The sequence below is a fragment of the Aythya fuligula genome, chromosome 1 (assembly GCF_009819795.1).
Source record: "Aythya fuligula isolate bAytFul2 chromosome 1, bAytFul2.pri, whole genome shotgun sequence".
NCBI lineage: Eukaryota > Metazoa > Chordata > Aves > Anseriformes > Anatidae > Aythya > Aythya fuligula.
The window spans coordinates 197,837,480-197,863,171 of NC_045559.1; the positions used below are offsets into that span (position 1 = coordinate 197,837,480).

At 39.3% G+C, this 25,692-nt stretch overlaps 1 protein-coding gene across 2 annotated transcripts in view; it reads left to right on the forward strand.

Annotated features, from left to right (window-relative positions):
- Positions 1–25,692, forward strand: part of NOX4 (NADPH oxidase 4) — a 117,261-nt gene that overhangs the window by 44,062 nt on the left and 47,507 nt on the right. For both annotated transcript variants that reach the window (XM_032199976.1, XM_032199966.1), the window contains exon 12: positions 5,785–5,845. In XM_032199976.1, the coding sequence (XP_032055867.1) occupies positions 5,785–5,845 (61 nt within the window). The remainder of the gene's footprint in view (positions 1–5,784; positions 5,846–25,692) is intronic.

Sequence of the window (25,692 nt, forward strand, 5' to 3'; positions counted from 1 at the left end):
TGAACAAATTCTGCAGTGATCTTTATAGTTCTTGACACTGGAGAAGATGAGGTTTTTCTTTGCTCTTCTAGCTGTGGCACAGATCTTAAAATCTTTGGGCACAATTCAGGCCACCAGTGCTACAGCACTGAAGACAGAAGTTGATGTTTGCTGTGGTGCATCAGTTTGAGTGCAGTATCTCCAGCATTGCCCAGCCTGTAGATAAATGTGCAGCTGTGCAGGAACTTGTAAGGAACTTTATTCACACAGCTGCATGGAGGTACATAGCTTGGATCTCTCCTCTTCTCCCTTTCCTTCTGCTCTTCTTCTCTCCCCTTCCCTCTTCTCCTTTTTCCTGATAATAGATATTTTCCAGTGTTATTCTGGTGTGTCCATGACAGCACTGTAATAAAAAAAAAAAACATCTCTTCACAATTCATATGGACAAAGGTAGAAAAGAGCTAGAAAGTTTCTGGAATTATTATTATTTCTTTTTTCTTGCTAGCTTGCTGTTGACTCTCCTACACCCCAAGGTCTAAAAAAAGTGTTTTAAAAAAGTGTTTAAAATACTCCAGTATTTTTTAATGTCATTAATATTTCAATAAGATGCGTTCTGTTTATTGTTGTGGACCGGATTCTTGACTGGGAATGGATACCAGTGGTGATGAATATTTGGGGTGTTCTAAGCTGGAAACACGGATGCCGACAACATAGTTTTCATTTGCTATATGTCGTGCTCTCATATGCACAGATTTCTCCATTTCTCATCACCTCCAGGAGACTTTTATACCAATATAAAGTTGGTGTAAAGTATTACCACTATGATCTCATAGTGATTAGTTCACTCACTTTATATATTCACATAAAAGCAAGGCATAGAGGACAGCAGAGAATTGTGTTCAGTCTTTAAAGCTGATAAAATACATTTCAAGTATGTATTAATCTAGTACTGAGTTAAACATTCATTACTTAAATTATTAAGATTATTAATTAAAATTATCATCTATATTTTATCTCAGTATAGACATAAATAGTAGAGTTACAACCACTGGTAAGTGTAATTCATCTGCTGATTTATAAGCATAAAGTTCTCCAGGGACTGTTGCTAATTCCCTATGTGATAATTTGCATTTGTATTACAGTTAGCTTGGGGAAAAAAATAGGAAGAAAATATATTTAAAGGTTTTTTTTTGTCAAGATACAAAATAATCTGTATTCCATATGTGTTTTTTTCTATGTACAAAGTACTATTTTCACTGCTCTGACTGAAAATACATGCAAAAACTACAATAAAAATATGTATTATAAACTTTCTCACTTGTGATTAACAGCTCTGTGAAAATCTACCAACGTATTATGCTAAGAGCATAGTTTGTTTTCTCCAGGGGTGTAAATCTGCACAGTTCTATTAAATTTATCAGAATTCCTTTGGTCTTCATTATTTTTGGAGGCTGGCCAAATGCTGGTGTAGATAACCTGATTAGCATAGACGTTCCTACCTGTAAAATCTTTCACTTTTTGAAGATACGGATAGCTTGAGGTTAGAATAAAATTAACAGAGCTTCACATAATTATACCTATCTGCTACAGTTAATTTGTGTATTGTGTCATTTTAATCAAATGAGTGCATCAAATGAGGTTGATTATGGTGCAGAAAGTGCACAGAGCAGTGCTCTCCAAAGTGCAGAAAGAACTACTGAAAAACTTGTGACATTTTGTTTAATAGTGTCCAGTGTTCTTTCTTACTACAGACAGTTTTCCAGTTTGGAAAACAGTTTTTATTTCAGGATTGGCTAATCTTAATAATCTTCTCTTGGTGTGCTGGGAAATAAGGAGGTGATAAGGGGCTGCATGCAACTCCTGCCACAGTTTTGTTAGTAGTCACTAGCTTGTTTTTAGGACTCTTCAGACTAAAAGGAGCTGGGGGAAATCCAAGCACTGTTTGCCAAAACACATTTTAAAAGCAATTTTACTGTTCTTGTTCACAGCTGCAGAGAGGACGTCATGCATTTTGCTGAGGCCACCTCAATAGCCTTTATTTTACCAGGGCTCGTGTACTTATTCTCTTGATTTCTAATTCAAGAGGGCACTTCAGCTTGTGCTTGACTTTTACTTTATTGAACATAAATAGATGTCAGTTTAAATGCCTGTATGAGCTGACAGTAATAAGGATCATGAAGCAGTGTTTAGCTGTGCAGTGTTTTTAAGATGAAATATTGCAAATCAAATGGAATAGGTGATCAGAGACTTAGGTATGTGAAATGGGCATAATAATTCTCAAGGTTTTTGACGCTGATCCTTATAGAGAGATTGGTGAAGCATGGACTAAATGAATAGATGGGGAGGTAGGCTGAAAACAAGTCGTGCTCCTGGCACCCTGGGGAATAAACCCAGGTACATGATAGGAGCTGACAGCTGGAAAGCAGCTCAGGAGAGAAGAACCTGGGGGTCGTGGTGGACACCAAGTTGAACGTGAGCCAGCAATGTGCCCTTGCACCAAACAAGGCCTGGCTGTGTTAGGCAGAGCATTGCCAGCAGGACAAGAAAGTTGATCCTTGCTTTCTGCTCAGCACTGCTGAGACACACCTGGAGTGTCCACTTCTGGGCTCCCCAGTACAAGAGAGACATGGACAGAGGGGAGCACAAACATGAAGATGATCAAGGGACTGCAGCATCTCTCCTATGAGGAGAGGCTGAAAGAGCTGGGGCTCCCTGACTGGGGCGTAAAGAAAGCAGAGACAGACTCAGTGTACAGAGACAGGATGAGACAGTGGGCACAAACTGAAATACAAGAGGTTCCATCTGGACATAAGAAGACTTTTAATGTGAGGGAGGTTGAACACTGACACATATAGCCCAGAAGGGCTGTGGAGGCTCCTTCCTTGGAGATAATCAACACACGACTGAGCATTGCCCTGGATAACTGTCTCTCACTGACCATGCTTGAGCAGGGGGATTGAACTAACCAGTCTCCAGAGGTGCTTTCTAGTCTCAGCAATTCCATGATTCTGTGCTTCCATGAAGAAAATTTCCTTGCACCTAATTTCACATTCTCAATGGCCTGTCAATGACATATGAAAGTTAACTTGATCTTACCATTCAACTTCTGAAAAGCTGTCTGAATATTTTTCTTAATCTTCTTTAATGGTTTGGAAAAAGCTACAGTTGGGAGACTTACTGTGTTTATGGAGACGAGAGACATAAAATAAGTGTTCTGTGCATAAAATTGTAGATAAAAATTTAAAAGTTCAAATTACAAAAGTTCAAATTGTAGCAGTCTTAAGCTGTATGGGGCCTCTGCAGGTCATGAGGCCCAACCTTCTGGTGCAAGGGTCTTCGGTTAGGTTATCCAGGGATCTGTGAAGCTGAATTAGCAAGAAAAATTCTTCCTTTTCTCTGGAATAGCTATTCTAATGCTTACTTGTTCTCACAGTGAAGAATATTTTAATTATATACAGAATGAGTTTCCCCGAAACAGTTTTGTCCCTTGTCCTGCCATCACACATGGTGGTGAAGAGAGCATCTCCATCTTTATAGCTTCATTTTAGATTTTGGAAGGCAGTGATCACTCTGAGTATTGCTCTGAGCCTTCATTTTTGGGGCTAAACACACATGTTCTTGAACCTCTCTGTGTATGTCAGGTTCTCCAACCTAATAATTGTGGTGGCCCTCTGCTGGACCATCTCCAATTTTTCTTTCTCTTGGACATGGGGAATTTCACACTGTGTTGCCTTGGTGATGGGTGTTTCCTCGGGTAAGATTTAGTAGCACAATAAGATTTTTCCAGAACTCTCCGAGGAACCCTCATAACCAGTTATAAATATCAGAATAGGCTTCCTAGAGGCTAAAGAGAAATAAATCTCTCTTTTTTTTTTATTGGATAATTTTTCAAAGTAGTGCAGAAAAGAGTTAGTCCCAAGGGTAGTGTAAAGGATAATAGGTTTGAACCTATCCAACTTGAGTCAAGGGGTATCCTGCCATTAACTGTAATGGCAGGAGGGAATGACAGACAGCTTTATAGAAGATGTGCTGACCTGGGATTTTTCATGGTCGGACTAAGAAAATCACTTAGTCTCCTGCGAAACGCAGGGAACGATAGGACAACCCAGACTGAAAAATAAACTCTGCTAAAGGCTGTTACAGAGATCCCCAGGAGAACAGATGTTTTTGCAGCTAGAATACTTCTTTCTAGCAGAGAGGCAGCATATCTACTTTCATGCTGAGAATTGCTCCATATATTTTTGTTCTGGAGGACAGTGTAACCAGCCACAAAGAACATAGGCCTTGTTATATGGAGTTTTCCTGAATCCCTCCCTTAATGCCTTATTTTTGAAGGCTAAGACTGGCTGAAATAAGTATCTGTACCAACATTTTGTAGGAAAATTTGAAACATAACGAGGAATTACATGAGTCTGTGTAGTGATCAGTACTCTTAACATGAATGCTCTTCTCCTTCATAAAAATGAAGTGACTAGCTGGGACATTGTAATCCTTCTAGGTTTGCCAAGATGTAGTGAATACTAAACTTTTATCTGTTTCTTTACGACTAAATAAGGAGGGATAGGAATGGATCCTCAGCCCTGAGGCCAGTGGTTTCACACTCCACAAGAGATTATCTTGAGAAAGCTCGTGGGAATGGTCCAGACCAGAGCCAAGAAATGTTCTCTCAGCATGGTGGATGATTGAGGCTTCGGTTCACTCCTGGAGCCTCCTTTGTTTAAAATGTAGTTGTGTTCCTAGAATCTCATCCCTCTCTTCAGCATTCATATTTGTCTGTAGGAGGAGAAAAACAGAAACAGATATGTCATTGGTTGGGTGTTGGATTCATGATGGACTTTAGATCAGTCATTAAAAGGTTGGTTCTAAGAAAGGCATCAAAATGCAGTAGTAATATTTTTTGACAAAGGGAAACCAATTCACGTTGGTTTATAGAAGGAAAGTCAAGAATCTTTGTTCAAGGAGTAGCTGCTTGTCCTGTTTGTGTGTGAAACCATTCAGTGTACCTGCAAAAGCTGTCTAGCCAGTGAGGTAGAAGTCTCCTGGGGTTTAATAAGGAATGAATCTGAGAAGGCTTTTCAGACCTTTGACATGGCTTGACTGGAGGGTTTTAGGTATCATGGTGTGGATAAGACTGTAAATAACAATTCATTTATTGATAGTCACAACTAAATAGCACCAAGGTGAGGGCATAGGTGCAGAGTGAGAGAATAGTGGCAGCAAAGCAGTTTCATAGTATGCCATGCAATATGGTGTTTTGCCTTTTTGAACTCTAAGATCCTGGGAAGGGCAGCAAAATCTTGGTATTAATTTAGAAGAAAACAACAGTTGTGAGAATGATCACATAACTTGAAATTATGAGCCCTGACACTCAAGAAGCAGAAGTGTCTTAAAGGAAATATGTTTTTTTCAATGGTTTATGGATGATGGGGCAGTTCCTGATTTTTGAATGAATTTTGAATGAAAGGTTGGTAGGAGGGGGCAGTACTTCCGTACTGCTGCATCCTCCGTTGAAACCGTTGTTGAGTAATGCTTGGTGAAGTGGTCGTTCCAAATCATACCCCCAGACGAATCCATCCCAAACTCCCTTGACCAGAAGAAAGGGTTAAAAGCAAGTGGAAAGTAGCCATGCTTGGCTTCATGAACAGAACTAATGCTAGACTTGCTTTCTAAAGGGTATAGCTGCTGGTATGGCTCCTCAGGATTGACCTGTTTACACCAGGTTCTGTCTTAACAACTGTATTTTGAATGCATTTTATTACTTTCTTGTTACTCAGAAGTGGTCCTTAATATATTTAATATTTTTAGTGCCCTACAGATACCAAAGCAACGTTTGGGGTCCACCTTAAAGTAGTAGGAGACTGGACAGGTATGTAGAAAAACAATTCCTTTTCAGAGACAAGTATCTTTATTTGAACTTTCTGGCTTCAGCACGATTTTACCTTGATTGCAACATACTCTCACTAGAGATCATTTATGCTTGTTTTCTCAAAGTTGTTCTTATTACATTCTTGATGCAACCCCTGCTTTATTTAGTTGTGCATTTCTTGAGATAGCATGTTTCTCCAACTACTAACAGATGTTCTGATCACAACTAAATACTTTGCAGTGTTCCTCGGTTTCTGCCTCTTTTTCTTATTTCTTGGTAGCCCGCTGCTGCTGTACAATGTCTCTGTGCACAGTAGAGACTGCAGAAATGCTGAAATGTGCAGCTCTCAGATAAGAGGATTTTAATGCCAGCAGTTTGGATGGCTGCCAGGTTAATTAACGCCCACGGTACAGTGAGATTATAGGTTGCTTTCATGTTCTTCCATGTTCTTCCATTGGTCTCTGAATGTCCTCCAGACCAGGGGTGTAAACCAGGATTCCCTGCAGAGCAAAATGGTAATTTCCTGCTCCCTGTCACAGTTCTATGCTCAAGTGATAGTTGTCATCATTGCTTGGCAGCTGACTTTCTTCTTGCTTAGCATAGCATTTCCTTGTAAGGAAAATAAATACACAACACCATCTTGTTCGTTTCTTAGGAAGAAATGTTTTCTATGTTAATTTGTGTCAGCTCATGTTTTTGTGGAACAGAGTCAAACTAGTTTGTCACGCTAAAAGGACTTAGAGCAATTCAAGGAGAATAAGTCCATGAACGTCCAAGTTCAACTTGCTGGTTCAAGTCCTTCCTTGGTTGTGGAAGTCTCTGAAACTTTAATAGGCAAGGGTTGAGAGGGTAATGCCATGTGCAAGTATAATCCATAATTACCCTGATTTTCTGTTCTTCCATAAAATGTAGGATGTTGGCAAGAAAGAGGCAGGATATGGGCCTGATTATCCCTGGTTCTGCCCCAATATGCTGTTATTACACACCATTCCTATCTGGGAGAGGACAGTAGGCTACTGGAACAAGTAGGGTGGAGAAGTGCTAAATGGGTTTTCCAAATAAAATGGCATCTTTGAAAGCTTTTTGCCTCTGTGGTGTAAATTGCTCTTTAATAGTATTTAAAGATATTTCTTCCGACTCAGTATCTACATTCTCCATTATGAAGCAGGTCTGCCTTAGGTAGGATTGTGTAAGATTTAGGACACTGTTATGTTACAGAGACCATTTGTTGTAGTTTGGCTACACAAAGACATCTCTTCCTGGGTCAAACATACTGTTGGAAATCAGGCTGTTTACCCAGCCATTTACCCTGCATCTGTACCATGGAGCCCTCTTCTCACTCATTCCCTTAAGCCCTGTGACAGCTAATGGTCTCTAATTCTCTGGCTGTATGAGGAGGATACTGAGGAAGGATTATTATATTTGCCACATTCCTTATAATCTTTCTTAAGTATGCTCTAATGGCCTCTCCTGGAGACATGATATTGGTCTGGGGGAGTTTTCATGCAGTATGCTGTCATTTAAGCTCCTCTCACAACCTATTCTCTCAGCCTTTATCCTATTTATTCAGATTCTCTTTTGTATCACATTTTCACATTCCTGACAGTTTATGCCTGACACCAAAGAGAGTTAGCAATTTATTTCAGAGAACTCAATTACAAGCCTAAATTAAAGGGATGCAAGAAGAGTGCAGATATGCTGTGAAATGCAGAGGACTGGTTTGCTTGAGATGTTGCTCCTCTTGCTGGCTTTAGCTTCTGCCGCCTGCACCTCGGAGATGTCAAGGAGGAACAATTTCCTTCCATTAGCCATAAGGACCTGAGCTGAGGATACAAACTGCTGGCAAACCAATTCTGCGAGTTATGTTTCAGGTCAAGTCTCTGACACTGAATCTCATGTTTTGAAAATTGAATAGAATACCTTGTGGCCTTAGTGACTTTGTTTTATAGGTTGGGAAAGCAACTGCACGTCAAGAAGAAAGATAAGAGGTAATCGAATTGTCAACTACTGATGAGAAGTTGCTGTTAAGGGAAAATCATTTATTGTCCATATCCCAATGCATAAAATTGTAGATATCCAATAGCTTGCAAGAAGTGGCTTCTGAAAGAAAGCAGCCACTTTAGAATTTTTTTTTTTTCCCCACAGGAACAGGTATTTAGTAGATTTTCAGATAGTATAACTATTTGCTTTTGAAAGCAATAATTTGAATATCACAAAATGTGGGACAGAAGTAGGGAAGAGAGGAAGAAACCTCAGAAATTATAGCTCTGAGTCTTTTGCAAAACTGAGAGTAATCCAGACCCCTAAGTGATGTATTTCTTGCTTTGTCAAAATAAAATGGTGCTCTCTGAGTTTAGAAGAGCTGAGAACCTGCCCTTATTAAGAGCGATTTAAATGAAGGCACAACATTTCATCCCACTATATAGGCAGCAGCATTCTTGAGATAAATTTCCAATACAGATCTGAGCTGTTTCATTTCTCATCTGTGTTATGGTGGTATTGGTAACTGTATTGTGCTTAGCTTTCATGTTCATTACAGAAAACAGAGACACACAGGCACTGGTATTCCTGTAACGTGCATTTAGATGCCTATGTAGGTACTTTCACCTGAACAACTTCCCTTTGTAGACTTCTGACCTATTGCTGTGTCTTTTTTAGGATGAGACAGACCAGGCCCCAAGCATGCCTTTTTCTCTTCTTTGATTGTAAAGAGAGACTAGATATGCATCTATACTTTAGAGATAATTAGTTAATTGATGGTTAGTTGTGATTTTTTCCCACCTAAAGGTTCCTGACATGATTTTTCCAATTTTCACCATGTGCAACAGGTATTGAGCATAGTGGTACAGCTCCTACAAACCCACTAAAGAATGTTTCATAATAATGTAATTATTACTCTTACAGATACATGATTAATTAAGTCAGAGCCTGTTGTATTAACAAAACATATTACGGCATTGTGGTGGCTCATGCTAGTAACACAATTATCTGGTACTGCAGAGGTAAAACCTGCGGCTGTGGACCGCTCAGGTAGCCTGTTAGGACTTAGGCACTCAATTTACAGTGGGTTTCCAGTGGCTGATCTCCAGTAATTGCAAAACTGAAGCCGTGCAGCTTGGGCTAGCTCTTCCTCTGAGCTACGCCAGTGTGTCTTACTGTGCAGCTGCCTGGCAGTTTCCGCTGGTGAGCTGGCAGATGGGAGCCTAAACCCGAAATGATCACTGAGAGCCCTGCAAGGGCTTGTGTGTGGATCAAACCAGTGAGATCCAGAGATGAGATAAACATCTGATTTTGCTATTAACTTCCCCTTAAACACCTTTTCTTTTCTGCTTCTCTCATGTCTCTGTTGTCTCCTTTAGCTTTGAAAAATTAGCTGGCTTGATATTTACAGAAGGATTTCTTGAAAGTTGTTTTTTCCCTGCTTACTGTCTTGTTTGTCCTCGGTGTTGTCACCTATCAGGCTTGTGCTTCCTCCGTCCTTGCTGCTGCCTCAAGTACCACTGCTTGTTTAGTCTGAAATTGACATTCCATCTGGCATCTCCAGAGGGAAAAAGAGAAACCGTGGACCATGCCTGATGTGTCCAGCCGCTCAGCAGCAGTGGAAAAAACACAGCGGTGTATCAAGACAATGTGCCTCATTCACTAGACAAACTTCAGGGTGCTAGACAGAAAGTAATATTGATGATGTTGAAACAACAGACTTCTGAAGCCATGCAGCATGTTTTTGTGGAAAACAAGTAGACAGCACTCAGAGGTGTTGAGGTGAACTGTGTGCTTTAAGGCCATAAAACACCGCTGTTATGCTGCAGGGTGTGCTGGTACAAATTGATGGGGGATTGTGTTTAAAACACTGCTGCTGCTCTGTGCTCTACAGTATTTTTTTATCTTGTAGTGACATCAGCCTGCTCTTCAGTTGTGTGTGATCCTAGAGGTGTTTGCAAGGCCTGTCCACCACTCTGAGCAACATGGTATTTTTTATGAGGGCATCATAATTGCACGTTAATGTCACACATTAAATCTGAGACTTTTGTCCCATAGATATATACGCCATATTGTGGCAGCCAGAGGTGCTTAACTAGAACCAGAACAGGTATATTTTAGCATACCAAAGCATTTATGTAGAAAACTCTTGGTTTCATCAGAAAATACATCTTTGCTTGGCTCTTCCTGCTGGAGATGAGGATATATGTGGTCAGGAGGTCCTTGGGGTACTGACCATCTTATTTTGAATGTGATGTGGTTTGATAGGAATTTTTGCCAGATATTGTCACAGTTCTTTTTCTGGAAGGTTCAGATTTGGAGCAGGAAGTTTCAGGAAAAAACATTTTTCAGTTAAAAACAACAAAACTGTTTTTACAGAACATGGCAAATGTATGAAAACATGGCTCTTGTTTAACTCCCTGTGGACTAAAACCTGAGTACAGAACACAACCTTTTTGTTTTTAAACAGACATAATTTTTAATGCAGTTGTTTGACGTTCTGGAGATGGAGTAAGGATTTTTTGAATGCTCTCCAGAAGAAAAATAAACATGCCTTTTAAGTGTCCGAAGGAGCAATGACCTAAACTGCCTGGCCAGGGAGTCAAATCTTTGAGGACAATCTTCATGACCCTGTTAAGTTTTTGCCACTCCTAATATAGAGAAGATCTGAAGCTTCCCAAAACTCTGCATTGCTGCACTTAGCAGGGATTTATCAGCAGGTATAGGAGCTAGCAAAGAAACAGTATTTTATTTTCAGTAACCCAGGGGATGATTTTAGAGATATTGAAGTAGTGGATCATTCAGTCGGTATCAACTGTATTCTCAGTGGATCTTGATTCAGACTGGAGGAGTGTGAAGCAGAAGATGACAAGGAGGAGTAATATGACTACAAAGTATGCCCGCAGGATGTGACAAGGCTGTCCCAGGATCATGATAATTACTACCAAGTTTCTCTAAAGCTATCTAGTCACTTATAGTGAGCTATTGCTCAACTCTTTTTCTATTACCTCAAGCTCTGTTTGATTTGGGCCTCTTTCATTTCATAGTAATGTGGATTTTGTTGCATTTAGTTATTCCATGAAAATTCCTGGCAGTAAAGGTGTTAATGATGAGGTACTGGTGGTTGTTCCAGCAAAATCCAAATGTGGTTTTGGATGCCGATGGCAGGGATTGAATAGATGTTATTTTTCCGCTGCTAAACTTCACAACTACTGATTCTTATCTTCCCAGTAAATCTTATATACGCTTCTGAGGAAGGTATCAGAATTGAGTGCTAAAAAGGTTTGTGTTTCTTTTTATATAATTTGACGTTAGTAATAAAAGCAATACTGTTACATTACTGCGAGATTAAAATACCTTAATATAATGAGCCAGAGCATGCCATAAGGAATACTAGTTTTATTCTTTATTACTATTAACTTTTTCTTTTTTTTTTTTTTAATTTATGACTGTAAACAAGCTCATTAAAGGCAGGATTAAGAGAATGGAGAAGGAGGATAACACTTGGTTCACTGGCTTGATGCTGAAAGACCCTTTCCTCTGAGTAAAGAATTAATGCTGAGGATGAACATGTCTGAATTTTTGACTTCAGAGTTGGATTGTTTGACATTAGTTGAACCCCAGCTGACTTAGTACCAAAACTGGTATAACTTGAGTCAACTCTGAGTTGAGCAGTTCATGAGTTTTTACCTCTGCAGGGGAAAAAATCAAAATTGTTAGGCCAGAAGTTTCCCTTGAAGGAAAACTTCTACTTTATTCAAGCATCCTGTTTTGTGTAATCTGCCTTTTTGTATATCTCAGCTTCTGTTTAATTGTGTAATGATTATGGAAAATGACATGTCTGAATGGTATAAGTTACTTTTATGTTTTGACATAATATACACAGGATGCCTGGATATTGCTGTAGTTAGGAGCTGATCCAAAAATACAAAGTTTGAATGTTTCCTTGCCATGCTTCAGATGTTTTAAGTACCCTTATGCACTACAGGAATGAAGGCTGGGATGCACGCTAGTGTGTAGCAGCTGCTGGCATCTAAATGAATGTAGTGAAAACAGATAAAAACCTCTCTCTACCTAAAAATAGAATCACAAAATAGAAAGGCTCCAGGACATATGGAGCCCATTTGAGTGGGCTTCTAAGCAAATTTCTGTTTTTGTAATCACTGTTTATATGTTGTCTTTGACTAGTTAAGAATACAAAGTTGCCATTCTGGAGTTGCCCATTCCCTGTTTTTCTGCTAATTTTTGTCCTGATGCCTAGGGAAGTCCCTTTCTTGTGGCAGTTTCTGTGCAGAAGAACATGGCTGCAGTTAATAAGCGAAGTCTAGCTGGACTTTCTGGTTCCTTTGTATGAGCACATTTAACAGGTGTGTAATGGTTTCCAGAGTGTGGGAGAGTTCACAACAAAATGCCAGCTCTACATCCATGCCTGTGCTTCCCTGGGGGCAGTAATCTGCTTGCCTGGACGTCACTCAAGTTTTGGTGAGGAATCCCTTCCAAAACAACTTAATGTTTTGTTCCCAGTTCAGTGAAACTTCTCCCTCGGACAGAAGAAAAATGCAGACCCAAATCAGTCTTGAAATTGTGAGTTATCACAATAGTTAGTAACATGTGTTATTTAAAATATCTTAAAGGTAGATTTAAAGGGTTACTTTCTGGGATCCTTTCTTAACAGATTGTGAAAGTGCTGTAGTGAAATAGAAAGAGAGTATTTCAGATTGGGAACATTAAAAGGATAGGAATGGCTGCTATAGGAACTGTTGATGTTTATAGACTTCATGATCAGGGACAGTTACTTATATGTGCTCCCAACTCCTGCATGATGTTTTAGAATTTTATAGTAATTTATAGTATTTTCTGTGCAGAAGCTCATATAAGCCAGAAATAAAACTTGGCATTTAATTACTCAGCAGATTTTTTTCAGCTTCAACCTTTGGATGAACATAGGACCTTTCTGTGAACAAAGTTCAGCTTTGTGATGGTTCCCGAAATTGAGTGGTTCCCGAAATTCAGTGTTCTGTCTTTTTTAAAATAATATTTTATTTATTTCCCTCCTTCTTTTCAGGATAAGAACCACCACCACTGGAAAATATGTTGTTGTTTTTGTTGTTGCCCCTTTTGGTGCAAATACAGAAAATGAGCATTGTACCTCTGAGCTGTCCATTTAGTCAATCTATTATGCAAGGTTCAAGTTTTGAGACCTTGGATTCATTTGGCTCTTTATACACCTTCTCCACTTTTAACAGTCTTTTTAAATACAGAATTAGTCTCACCGTTCAGCAGCATTGTCATTATTCATGTGAGCTGTGGTATGATTTGAAGTTCAGCACTCCTGTGCTGTAAAGACTGCCAACAGCTGGTGGTTCCTGGGCTATTGAGATGACTTCCTATTATGCTGCCTTTTATTCCTTGGCCTCTCTTACCTATCTGCTTATTTCTGTTAGTGCCTTAGCTAACACTTGGATGGGAAGAGAGAGGGAACATCATTTGTTCTGAATTTGTTCTATGCTTAGTATAAGACAGTTGTGGTTCTCAGTAAAATCTGTGATAATATTGCAAATGTTACCATGATCAAGTAATATCTAAGTTACATTTTCATCCTATTTACATACAAAATATTGTATAACTCTCTGTTGGAATGATATTAATGTTCTCCTTTATTACATTTTTTTCTTTTTCACTCTGTAAGTATATTTACCCCACTTTTGACCAGTTGTGTGTCCTCACCCAAAACTTCTGACCACATAAAAACTGCAATTATCAGTTGCAAAATCTCCTCAAACTGCATTATCATCAGTGATAGTCTTCTTCAGATGAGGCCAATTCTGCATCAGTTCCCTACAGCCCCTGGCAACCCAGCTTTCCATTCACAGGCCACACACACTTTCCTGTTGCTCCTTCCAGAACTTTGACTTGCACTAGTTGGAGAATTTGTGTTTTGTTTTGTTTTGTTTCTCTTTCCTTTCTTTCTGTGAAGCATTGCAGCCAGTCTGTGATACAACACTTTTTGAGGAGCATCTTGCAAGCGCAGCTCTTCTCTGTCCCAGGCCTCCCCAGGAGATCTGTCGTAAAGACTATTAAAAAAACAGTCACCAACCAACTATATAATTATCAGCTGCAGAAATCAGATTTATATGGAAAAAATGAGTGTGTGACAGCCTCAGAAATGTCCCTTACCCATTTTCCTTCAAGGAAAGAGCAACCAAACCTCTGAATATGCACTGAAAGCATCATGTCATGACACTGGGCCAGCAGCAGTTTCCATGCTTGTCACAACAGATATTTTGGCTTCTGCTGTAAACAGAGTAGAAACATTTACCTAACAAGGTACCTTTATGATACCTACAAGGTACCTACAAGATACCTTTATGGCTACACGTTTTATATGAGCTTAATCCACACACAAAAATACGTGTTTAGCAGAGCTCTATACTGGGCTGTGAACCTCAAGTTGTGTGAACCTCTGTGTGCCTCAAGCAGGTACCTCTGTGGGGACACATTCCTAATGGGAATGGAGTGAGACTGCCAGTGCAATCCATTTGTTCACAAAAGAGCATCCTTCTGTGAGCATCAGTGATCTAAATTCTTTTATAACTAAAACCTGATTTTTATCTCTTAATCAGGCTTTGAAATTTCAAAAGAAGGCAAGGCAGAAATGTCGTAAATACTCTATAATAAAGTTTGAGAAGCTGCAAGGTAAATTTCTAGCATTTCTGAATCATGAATAAAATGTGAAATGGCACATTACATGCTGAACATGGCATTTTGTAATGAGACAAATGACTCAATTATCTAATTATTAACTAATATGCTTCAAGGAGAATCTGTAGGAGGGAATTCACTTAGCCGAAATGTGAATGGGATTGCTATGTTGTGCACTGGGATGTGTGGCACAGAGTGTGTCATGACAGTAATAAATGGTGTGTTGGTATGAAGTGCAGCAGCTGATAGGCAGGGTGCAGCTTGTATTTTGTTTCACTGACATTATAACCCACATTTCTGCAGCTCAGCTGAGGTCTTGTTGTTCCTCTTTTTCTTTATTTAAACTACATCTTGGTAAGAATAGAGATAAAGTGTCAGAGCTTGCTTAAAAAAAGGATATCATGATGCTTTTTATTTATATAGTTTGTGACATTTGTACCAGATTAGTCCAATGTACATGATAACAGAATAATATTCCATGAGAGGCAAGTTTTGTACGGAGAGGTAATATCTTTTATTAGATAATGAGAAACAGATGGAAAACAACAACAACAACAAAAAAAAACAGGCAGGCTTTCAGGCATGCAGAGCCTTCAGCAGGTTTTACAAACGGGCAGCAAATTCAAAGCAATGAGCAGGGAATGAAATAATATTCCCCGTTACTTTTTAAAGCTATTTTTTTCCTTGAGAAATGTACACATTAGAACAGCTTGGTAAATTAATAGATGCCCTCCTTCCCCCTTCAGTTTTTATAAAGTTGATTTACCTTTTCCATACAAAATATTGTTTGTTTTTCCAAGAATTCATCTTGCCAAAAATACTGTCTGAAAGCCAAAAATATCACTTGCAAATGCTGTCCCCATTGCCTATTAGGATTTGTATGTCTCCAGCTTTCTTTATCTTCTCCTGGCTGGGTTCCCGATGTACAGTGTATTTGCAGTAAGAGGTTATGGTCTCTCCCCTGGAGAGGGAAAGCACTTCCATCATGCTAGATACAGTCTGGGCAATGCTACTGGGAAAAGAGATGAACACATGGGAAAACTCTACTGGTCACTGTGACTTGCATGAAGTACTAAATTTTATTTGTATATACATGCACACACACTTTCTCCTACTTTCAGCATTTGGACTTTTTAGTACATTTTAATGTTGTGGGGTTTTTTTGTTTGATTGTTGTTTTTTTTTTTTTTTCCTCTTAAGATTTCAATATGCTATCTTTAACAAGTTTGGATTGAAAATGCTTGACCATCTCTGAGAGTAAAATTCGGATAGTGCTTTATGCAAAGCATGATTGTGTTTCTAGTAGTTTGAGGGGAACCTTTCTCTGTCGAAGCTGATAAACAATGGAGAGCTGCTTGGATCTGTGACTTACCTGAAACTGGAAAAATTTGACTTGTGCTGTTCTAATTGATTATGAGAGAAAGCTTCTCTGCTGGGGGAGAGAGCCCAGGACTATGAAGCCAGATAGGCATGGTTTTGTTCTGTAGGTGTTGGGCAAGGGGAACTCACTCAGGAGGAGAGTTTATATAGGGCTGTTGACAGATTTTTTAGTGTTGAAAGGGTAGATTGGGGGAGAAGAGGAGTTTTGGTGATTATTGGTAGCTGGAGTTTTGCTGAAGTGGCTGCTGTGATGATTTTAGTGGGCCATTGCTGGTAGCTAGCACACCTAGAGTGTCTGAGAAGCCTCCTCCTGTACCAGGCAATGACAATACATCAGTGGCAATTTGTGCTTGTCATTGCAAGAAGCAAGTTGTAGGACCAGTCCTTCCCATCAGTTTAACATTCCCTTATTCACTGTGGGCTCTGTAAGTGCCGTTTCCTCAAGGAAAATGCCATGGACACATGGTTTCAAAGAGGAATCTGAGATGCTTTACTGTGCTCTGCCAAGTGGCTGGTGCCAGCCTGACAGCACAGGGCTTTGCCTCCAGGATTTCACTTTTACTGTGTTAGCTGACTGTCTCTCGAGCTTAGCTCTGATGGGTTTAAAACAGAATAATATATATCTAAAGGTAGAAGTTTTTATAACTTCTCTTATTTGATGTTTGCATTTTTTTGTAATGGGTTGAAGAGATTATGCTAATTGTGCCCCATTATTAATGAGCATGGAAATGAAATTTTCTCAGTGTAGTTTCCAAATAAAGTAGCATTTCATTAATCCAAAAAACTAGTTTAACAATAATACTTTAAAAGCCTCCCATACCTCTCAAGACATATGTGCAACCATGTGCCATTTCTGCATGCAGAGGGCTTTATTGCTTCTGTGCCATTTTGTGTTGCTGAAGTGGTGATGGTGCATCCATGCATTGCTATGTGCAGGTCATGGCTGGTAACTAAAGGAATCAAATGTTCAGATATCTAAGGGCAGCTCATAGTTAAAAGAATTGGCAAAATAACTTTTTTTTCAGTAAAGTACAACTAAAAACGTTTCCTTACAGTGATATGAGGAACTGTGAGATGTAAATCATGTTAAACCACTGGTTCTTTGTTCTGGAAAATATTTATAAATGTAGTATTATATAGTAACATTTTCAAGATTTTCTGGCCCATTCAGGGTTGGGAATAATTGTTTGGTTGACCTGATATACTAAGACATTTAGTAACAGACTTTCTGTCATGTAAACACATGTTTATTTAGTATTTCATGACATTCATAACACTATATTTAACAGGTTGAGACAACAAACCGATAGAAAATCCTGCAGCAGATTTTAAGAATCTGCACTATAGCTTGTACTGCAAATATATGTCTTTTTAAGAACTTATTAAAAAAGTAAAATAAAACTACTCAGACTCAGATAGGTTATAACCTATGTAGTAGTTCATCTTCAAGGAGTGGGCTGGCTTAAGTACTCGAGAATGGCTTCTCTAATTCAGATATAAGAAGAAATAACAGGATTGCTCACAGCAGGGTAAAATTAAACCAAACTTCTGGTACATTTCTTGATATCCTGTGTGCATTAGGTTTTATCACCTATCCAAAAGAAAAAGAGAAAAAACAGTATCTAATGGCTCATTTCATTTGCCAGTCATTCAAATGATTTCCTGCTAAGGTTTTGATATTGCCCTTTGAGAGATGTTATAAGATTGAAGCCTCAGATGTGATTAGATCTTCGGAAGAATTCTGCATTTCTTCCCAGTGGATCATCCCCAGTTGACTAGCAAAATTTATATAGAAAATAGGATCCAGCTGAGCTCTGATCGCTTTATCCGGTGTTATGCTTCAGTGCAAGAAAAGAACTTGCATGTCTTGTCTGAGAGAGACAGGCGGCTGAAATCACAGGAGAAATGATTTTTATATATAAATGGAGTCCCTCAGTACTTTGTTTCATCTTTTCTTGGACGAAGAGCCTTGTTACTGTTATTTGCAGCATTTTGGTTTAACTAAGTGGTCAGCTAGACAGGGATTGAAGGTATTTCCACCCCAAGGAAGTGCATCAGTGCTGGTGTGTCCAAACACGCATCTGGATATTCTTTGGATTTCAGCTTGGCTGGCTCTCAGCACAGGCTGCAAGAGCAAGGTAGCACCTTTAGGGTAGGTATTCCCACATCTTAGCTGCAAAAAAGTGAATGTTGATGTCTGTATCTAACAGATGCTGGGCTGAGGTCAAAGAAGCTTGATATGCTTAGTGACCTCACTAAAAGGGGTTAAGCCTCAACAATTAGCAACATCATTCTCAGCTGTGTTTTGAGGGAAGAGGGTACAGGACAAGGGCTGGGCAATCTCAGGGCTACCTCACATTACAAGGCAGAGAGTGAACAAACATTAACAAAGGAAACTTTTTGCAAACTGTTTTGGTCTTCACATTTTCCCTTCCCTAACCCAACTAGGAAAAAACAATGTTTAGCCAGCACAGCTGGCACAAAGACTATGGCAACAGCACAAAATACTGATATTCAGGGTAAAAATGCATCCTTTACACACACACCCCAATACCCAGACTTGCTGATGCAACAGTAAGTGAACTTCAGTGTGATTTTTAAGAAAAGAGACAGCACAAAGACTTGGAACATACTTAGCAGTGATGTCTATATAGGGGTACCCTCAGCTGGGCCAAAATCTGCTAGGGCTTCCCTCCTGTTCTAGTGTAATGGAATAGAAGTGCTTTGTACAAGACTGGCCTGCTTTGTGTTTTGGGTATGCAAAGCATTCTGTGCATCATCTTCCTCCCCCCAAAAAAGCAAACAAACAAAAAAACAGTAGCTGAAGATAAAAAACAATCTTACCTACCTTAAATCACCCCTTATGTTGCAGAGGGGATGGGTTCATTAGGTCTTGAATCCAAGTCTCATAGTATCCACTTGCTCCCTCCAAAATCTCATCCTATTTCCTTCTATCGTTCTATTTGGGAGGGAGTAAAGAAGATGGAGACGGATTTTCCTCGCTGAGAGAACAAGAGACAATGGAAGTGAAGTACAGGAAATTCTTTTCAAATATAAGAAAAAAAATTCCACTGTGAGGGTGCTAAACACAGGAAAAGGTTCCTCGAGAGGTTGTGGAGTCTTCATCCTTGGAGATACTCAATTCCCAACTAAACAGGACTGTGAGTAACCTGCTCTCGTTCCCCCTAAGCAGCAGGTTGGACTAGGCAATCTCCAGAGGTGCCTCCCATCCTCTATCATTCTGTGATGCTTCCAAATTATTATACAATGAAATATTTGCATAGTTGAATGTAATAATGAAGCTGTGTCTGTAGCAGTAAGAGGTTAAAATTATCCCATACATAGGGTCTAAACTGAGACCAAATATACAGAGACAGAATCCCCAGAAGAAGTTCCCAGTGCCTGGTGGTGTTTCTGTTACAGTGGTTGCAAAATTTTAGCCTTGGAAGGGATTAATTCTATTATTTTGTGGTTGACATTTAAATAAGCTTAATTAAGAATGCTTGTAGTTTGTTCAAATGAATATGTATAAAATGTATAACTCTTACAGAACTGGCTAAAAATACCAGTACACATATGCGTGTGGTGCATATTGATGTTTGATAGATTTGGTGATGCACACAATGGATGGAGATGATGTGACTGTTAGCCCAAGAATGATGCTCTGGAGTCATGACAGTTACTTGCATGAAGGCATCAGCTCAGTGCTCAGCAGCAGTGAAGAAAAGAAAATCATTAGGAGAAAAGTAGAGAATAAAGCAGAGGAGATCACTGTGCAGCTATGTACCTCTGTGGTGCTCCCAAGCCTTGAATCCTGTGTGCAGGTCTGGCCCTCTTGTTTCAAACAGGTTACATTAGAACTGGACAAGCTTCAGGAAGATATTCAAAACTTGAAAAGGCTTCTAACAGAGATCAGCTCAGTATATGAAGACTTTTTAGTCTGGAAAAGAGAGAATTCAGGAAAATATAACAGCGGAGTACCAAATCATGCTGGAAGTGGGTAGGGTCTGACCACAGTTTTTGCCAAACTTTTGGCAGTCAAATGCAGACACTAGTTCAGAGCAAACATAAGGTGATGGCTCTTTATTCAGGAGGGTGAGAAACACCTTGGGATTCCTTGACAGAGGCTGGGGGGAGAGACAAGGAAGTTTACATGGAAGACTGAACAAGTACTTCAGGGAGAAGTCAAAGAAGACAAAGAGAAGAGAATACGAACCACGTAAAGCTCAGGGGATGACTTGTGGTAGAAATGGTTGGAGGCTAGGAAGTGACAGCAGAATGGACTTGCCCTATGCTGATTTTCCATAGGTGAAGCGTGTGAAGCAAGATACAGGGTAGGGAGCCCTTGGTCTGATCCAATACAGCTGTTCTGATGAACTGTGCCTTTCCTCAGCTTTTTACCTGCTGCAGTAGTATTGCCATGATTGCACAGCTGGATGTAGCTCCATTTCAGTGTTAAAATCCTGTGTAGTTTTTAAAGCTTGAGCTTTTGCTAGTTCCTGTATCCGTTGCAAATTACAAAGAGAGAACCAGTTGAGTCCCCCCCTGCCCATACATAATTTTGAGAGTCTTTTTATGAAGGTAAGGTATTTTAGATCAAGTTTCATGACTTTACATTAAAGCCAAAAAGGGGTAGACCTGGTGCTTACCAGTTCTTGTGGCACGTTGTGAAAGAGGAAAGTGGAAAAAGAAAAGGTAGTTGAGCTGTCCCTGTATTGACTCCTGTGGAGTTCAAAGAACAAAGTACAGCCCTTTTTGGCTAAAGGAAGCAATTGGAGAACTCAGTGCTTACAAAATTCAGTGCAATAACGTTTCTTTCATAGCAATGTATTTATAAAGATATTTTAAGGTTACCTTTATTATTGTTAATGAACCCTGTTTTACTGTAGCACTGTGTAAGCACCATGTTGAGGGATAACTCTCCTCTGATGAAAGAAATAGTTTTGCAAATATAACACATCCACGAAAAAAGAAGTCTCGTGATTGAGATACTGGTTTTAACTTGGATGTCTAGCTAATTCCCAGCTGTGCCGGGAGCTGCTGTGTAACCTCTAGAAGGATTTCTGACAGTACCGAGCACTGAGACTGCTTATGGTTGGTGTTGTGTCACTTCTTTCACTGTCTGGCAGTTCAGGTTAGGCATACACAGCATAGACTAAATATGCTCCTGAGCATCTCCTTTGCTGCTGAAACAAAGCAGGTGATGCTTTTTTCTTCCCATCATTCACCTTTCAACCTTTAAGGTTCCTTGAACAAGAGCTGCCTTTTACTGCCTTTTACTCTGTTGGCTGATACACGAGTATGCATGCACAGTAATCATGCAGTATGTGCGGTTGTAATGGAAATGAGGGAGGTCTCGTGAGAAATAAATCTGTCCAAGTTAATTTTGGCGTATGAGGTGAGGCATTTTGAAGACATAAGAAAGCACCTGCAGGGAAAGGATGAGCAGATAAGCTGGAATGAGGGAGTGAGAATGATTTCCAGCTGGTAAGCACACAGCTGGAGAAAGAGGAGGAGCTGACTGCTTTCTTAGAAAGTAAATGCAGGTTAGGAAGAAAAGCTGAGTGTGCAGAGACTTCATGTTTCAAATTCACTGCTGCCCTGTGTAACGATTAGTTGATTTCCTTATTTTATTCCCTCAATTTAAATAAACTAAAATCTTGCTAAAGGTAATGTTGAACAGAGGGTTGATGTCTGTTTATTAACCTAGCTTAAAAAATAAAGAGACCACTCTCCTTTCTGTGAAAGCTTCTCTATTTTACTTAAATAAATATAATCTGCAAGTCTTTTTAATATAATTTTCAAGTTTCTGGGTTTTCACAAGCTTTTAATTTTTGAGTAGTTCTGTAAATGGTGGGCTCTAATTAGTCTTCTGAATGACTAATCAGGAGGGAAGGAAATGGTAGTACAGAAACAGAAGAATTAAACTGCAAGCTTAATGGAATGAGAATCACAGAAGTTTGTTGGTCAAAAAGACAGGCTTTTTATATAAGCAAAATATACATGTATATGTTTTAGGGGAATTCTGAGGTTTATGATGAAGTCTTCTGGAACCTTTAACATTACTTAATTGTTTTAATCTGATGGAAGATATCTACAGCATGGACTTCTGACAAGAGGAGAGAAGTGACACTTCCTTTGCTTGAGAAACTTTGGCCATTAGCAACTCGCAGGTCAAAGTAAAATATTGGACATTTCAGTCTATGCCATCTTGTTGCTCAGCATGTTTTTTATAGCCCTTCACTGGCAAAGGCATCTTCCTAAATAATTTTCCTTTTTTTTTTTCTTTTTTTTTCAACACACTGAGGAAGTACTTATGACAGCATTTCCAAATTTACAGATCTTGGGAACAAGGCAGATTAGTGGGTCTCAAATCCTTATAATGCTGCTGGCAGTTTTCAAAAGCTGGCTTAATTATTATTTTTTTTATTATTGCAAGGTGCTGAAGAGCTATTGATAACACAGAAGGTCCTCCAGACCAATCTGCATTTTGCATAAAACCAGGCAGATGTTTTTAGGCAGAAATTATGGGGCTTACAAATGCACATGTAGTGAAAGATGAAACTGAGGTTTGTGTCTCCAGTGAAAGCAGAAGTGCTAAGGTTAATTACTGAACCGTGATTGCAAAATATTCAAAGGTATGTGTATAGCAATACGGATAGACCTTTAGTAGACAAAATAGGCTTCTAGATCACAATGTTCTGTTCTTTATAATTTATGAGGTTATTTTGTTCTTCCATTCCTGTATTGCTTTCTAATCACATTTCTGTTTATTCTTATTAAATTTGATTTTAAAGAATAATGCATAAAACCAATATTAAAAATCCTTATCCCATAAAAAGCAATTACTGTCAGTTTTTCAGTGTTCCTAATTGAGTTAATTATATGGAATTCAACGTTTTTTATTAGAGTATCAGAGTGGTCTAAAGCTGCTGGGTAAAAAGTGTTTGGGATAAACAGACAGTAATATCTCAGACTTCATTTATGTCTGCTATGACCCCCATACTTAAAGACCCGTCAAACTCCAAAAGAGCAGGAATTTGATTTTTCAAGACCCTTGGCACTCAGTGGAGTGACTTTGCTATTTTTTTTCCGTGAGGTATTTTTTAACAAGAAAAGGAGCAAGGAAACAAGATGTGCAAGACCTGACTTTTAAAGCCAAACCTGATACAATTGCAGAGAGCATTACTTGGCAAGTTATTTTGGCATCATCTTGCAAGTGTGAAAGGAGTTAGAGCTTCAGAGGCATGACATCTTGGAAAAACAAGGCCACTGCTCCCTGTGAGACAGTATCTATGTCTACAGAATGTAATGTCTGATATCTATGTCTACAATAGTAATGTGTTTTAATTCACAGGGACCTTCCATACAAATTATTTTTCTTTGATATTTCTTTATGATACTAAAATATCATAACATTTCCCTTCATCTCTCTTTCCACCTCTCTAACAGTGTATGCTAGAAAAAAAGGAAACTTAATTTCATAGCCAGTTTGAGTGGATTTCAGACCATGCACCCATTATTGCTCACATTTTTCTGACATTATTGTTTGCTCTCCATACTAAACATAACACCCATTCTTACCTAAGAATAACATTGGCATACATATAAAGATTTCAAAGGGAAAATTTCACATGAAATGCATTCTTCTATCCTTGGAAGTTGGTAAACTCAGAACGTATTTTATAAAGATATTTCCCGTCTGTACACCTACCTGGGCAACCTGCTCTAGGGAACCTGCTTTGCCGGGGGTTTGGACACGATGATCTTGTGGTCCCTTCCAACCCCTACAATTCTGTAATTCTGTAATACTAGGACGCGTTTATACTGAGATTCAAGAGTTGACTTGTGAATATTTTGAGCTCAGGTGGGAAAGGAGGAACAAAGAGTGAAAAAGTGAAGAAGAATTATGTGAGAGAAGAAGAAGAGATATATATCAGAGGACAGATTAAATTTCTTAAGCTCTTCATGACAAACTTTCTCTCCTCCTTGAGAGTCTACAACCTTCACAGGGCATAGGATTGTGTTACTACATCCAGTCCTAGTCATCACAGTTAACTATGCTACACGTTCAGCTAAACATATATGATCCCAGTGAGGTGGCATAAAATTAACTGAGGACTTCTTGCTAAGCAAAGATCTAGAAGAAACTGTAGACCTGAAATGAAAGCTAGAAAGAAGTGGAGACACTCAGTATGTTGACAGGATAAGTCTGGGCATAAGACGGGACTGTGAAACCATTCTTGATGTTCAGCATTCTTGATGAGAATATTGACCTGTGGGCAGACATACGGAGGACTTGGTGAGAGTGACATCTATAGTGTCACACTGAGCAGAGTGGCAAATAATCAATTATTATTGAAAATAGTAATAATAATAATTAGGACACTAATACGGACAAACTAATGCAAAATACATCCATTGAATGAGAGAAAGATAAGGTGATTGCAGTTTTTCAAAAGTTTTTGTAAACATGGTTGAGAAAATCTTATTCATGTTTTGTTAACAAACCAGACCAACATCTAGCAGGGAAAAAAAATATTATGTACTAAACCGTAGGAAGTGAAAGAAAACACTCAATTTTGGGAGACGTTTCAACATCCTAAATTATGGAAAGGATAATAAATAAGAACAGGAAATACAGCATGTCTCTCTAAAATAATCTGAGTAATGATAAGACTGTCTGGGACTTGGTTTATGTCTCTTGATCAAATAGTGATTGGAAATAAAAGTAGTCTAAAAATGCTTTTCTTAGTTTCATCAATTTTCAGATTGTTCATCTCTTATAGTATGGATTAAAAGAAAAGATCATTTTTAAGTTACTTGAAAGCCTCCAGAGGAGGCCAACAAATCTGGTAAAAGGGTAGGAAGGCATGTGCTGTAAGGAGAGGCCGAGGAGCCTTGGAGTGCCCAGTCAGGAGAGGAGGAGGCTGTGAGGAGGCTTCACTGCGCCTGGCAGCCCCCTGAGGAGGGAAGCACCAAGGGAGGTGCTGCTCTCTGCTCCCTGGGACTGATGGCTGGACATATGGGGACGGCATGGAGCTGCACCAGGGGAGGGTCAGCCTGGGCATGAGGGAAAATTCCTGTGCCGTGAGGGTGGGCAGATGCTGGGACAGGCTTCCTAGGAACGGGATATGATATTCCCATGGGAATATCATAGACCTGAAGGGAGAATCATGTACATCAGGATCCTGCGGGATAAATTAATCCTAAAAGCTTTTGTTCAGTGTGATGTTTCTCTTAAGAGCATTTACAGGACATGTAGGATACACGTACAGGAGGAAGTTGTAGGATGTATGTGAGATGAGGTGGAATGCTACCATATAGTATAAATGTTGCTGTGGAAAAATGAGTAAAGTCATATGGTGGAAAGAAAACACGTCTGCCTGGGAAATTTGCCATAGTGAAGAAAAAAACCACACAGCAAAACAACAGTTGACTTTAACTAGAACATGATCCAGTAGGGGAGCTGTTTAGGCCAGTTTCAGATGCCTTGGCTGCCTTCACTCCAGTTCTGGCCAGCCCTGTCACATTACTATTCAAAATATTTTCAAGATCGCAGCTTGTTGAATTGAATAGTGGAATGAATCTGTCTGGCCTGGATCAAGGAGAAGGGGCAGCAGCATAGGAAAAAAAGTCAGGGAACAAAGGTTGGAGGTAGACTACGGCTCTCAGCCTGGGTCTTGTCTGTCTCAGGCAGGCAACGGCACAGGACACATCTGCACCCTTGGTGAGATGTATTTTGTCTCTCCTGAAGAGTTGTAAGCCCTTTGCAACATCTGCCA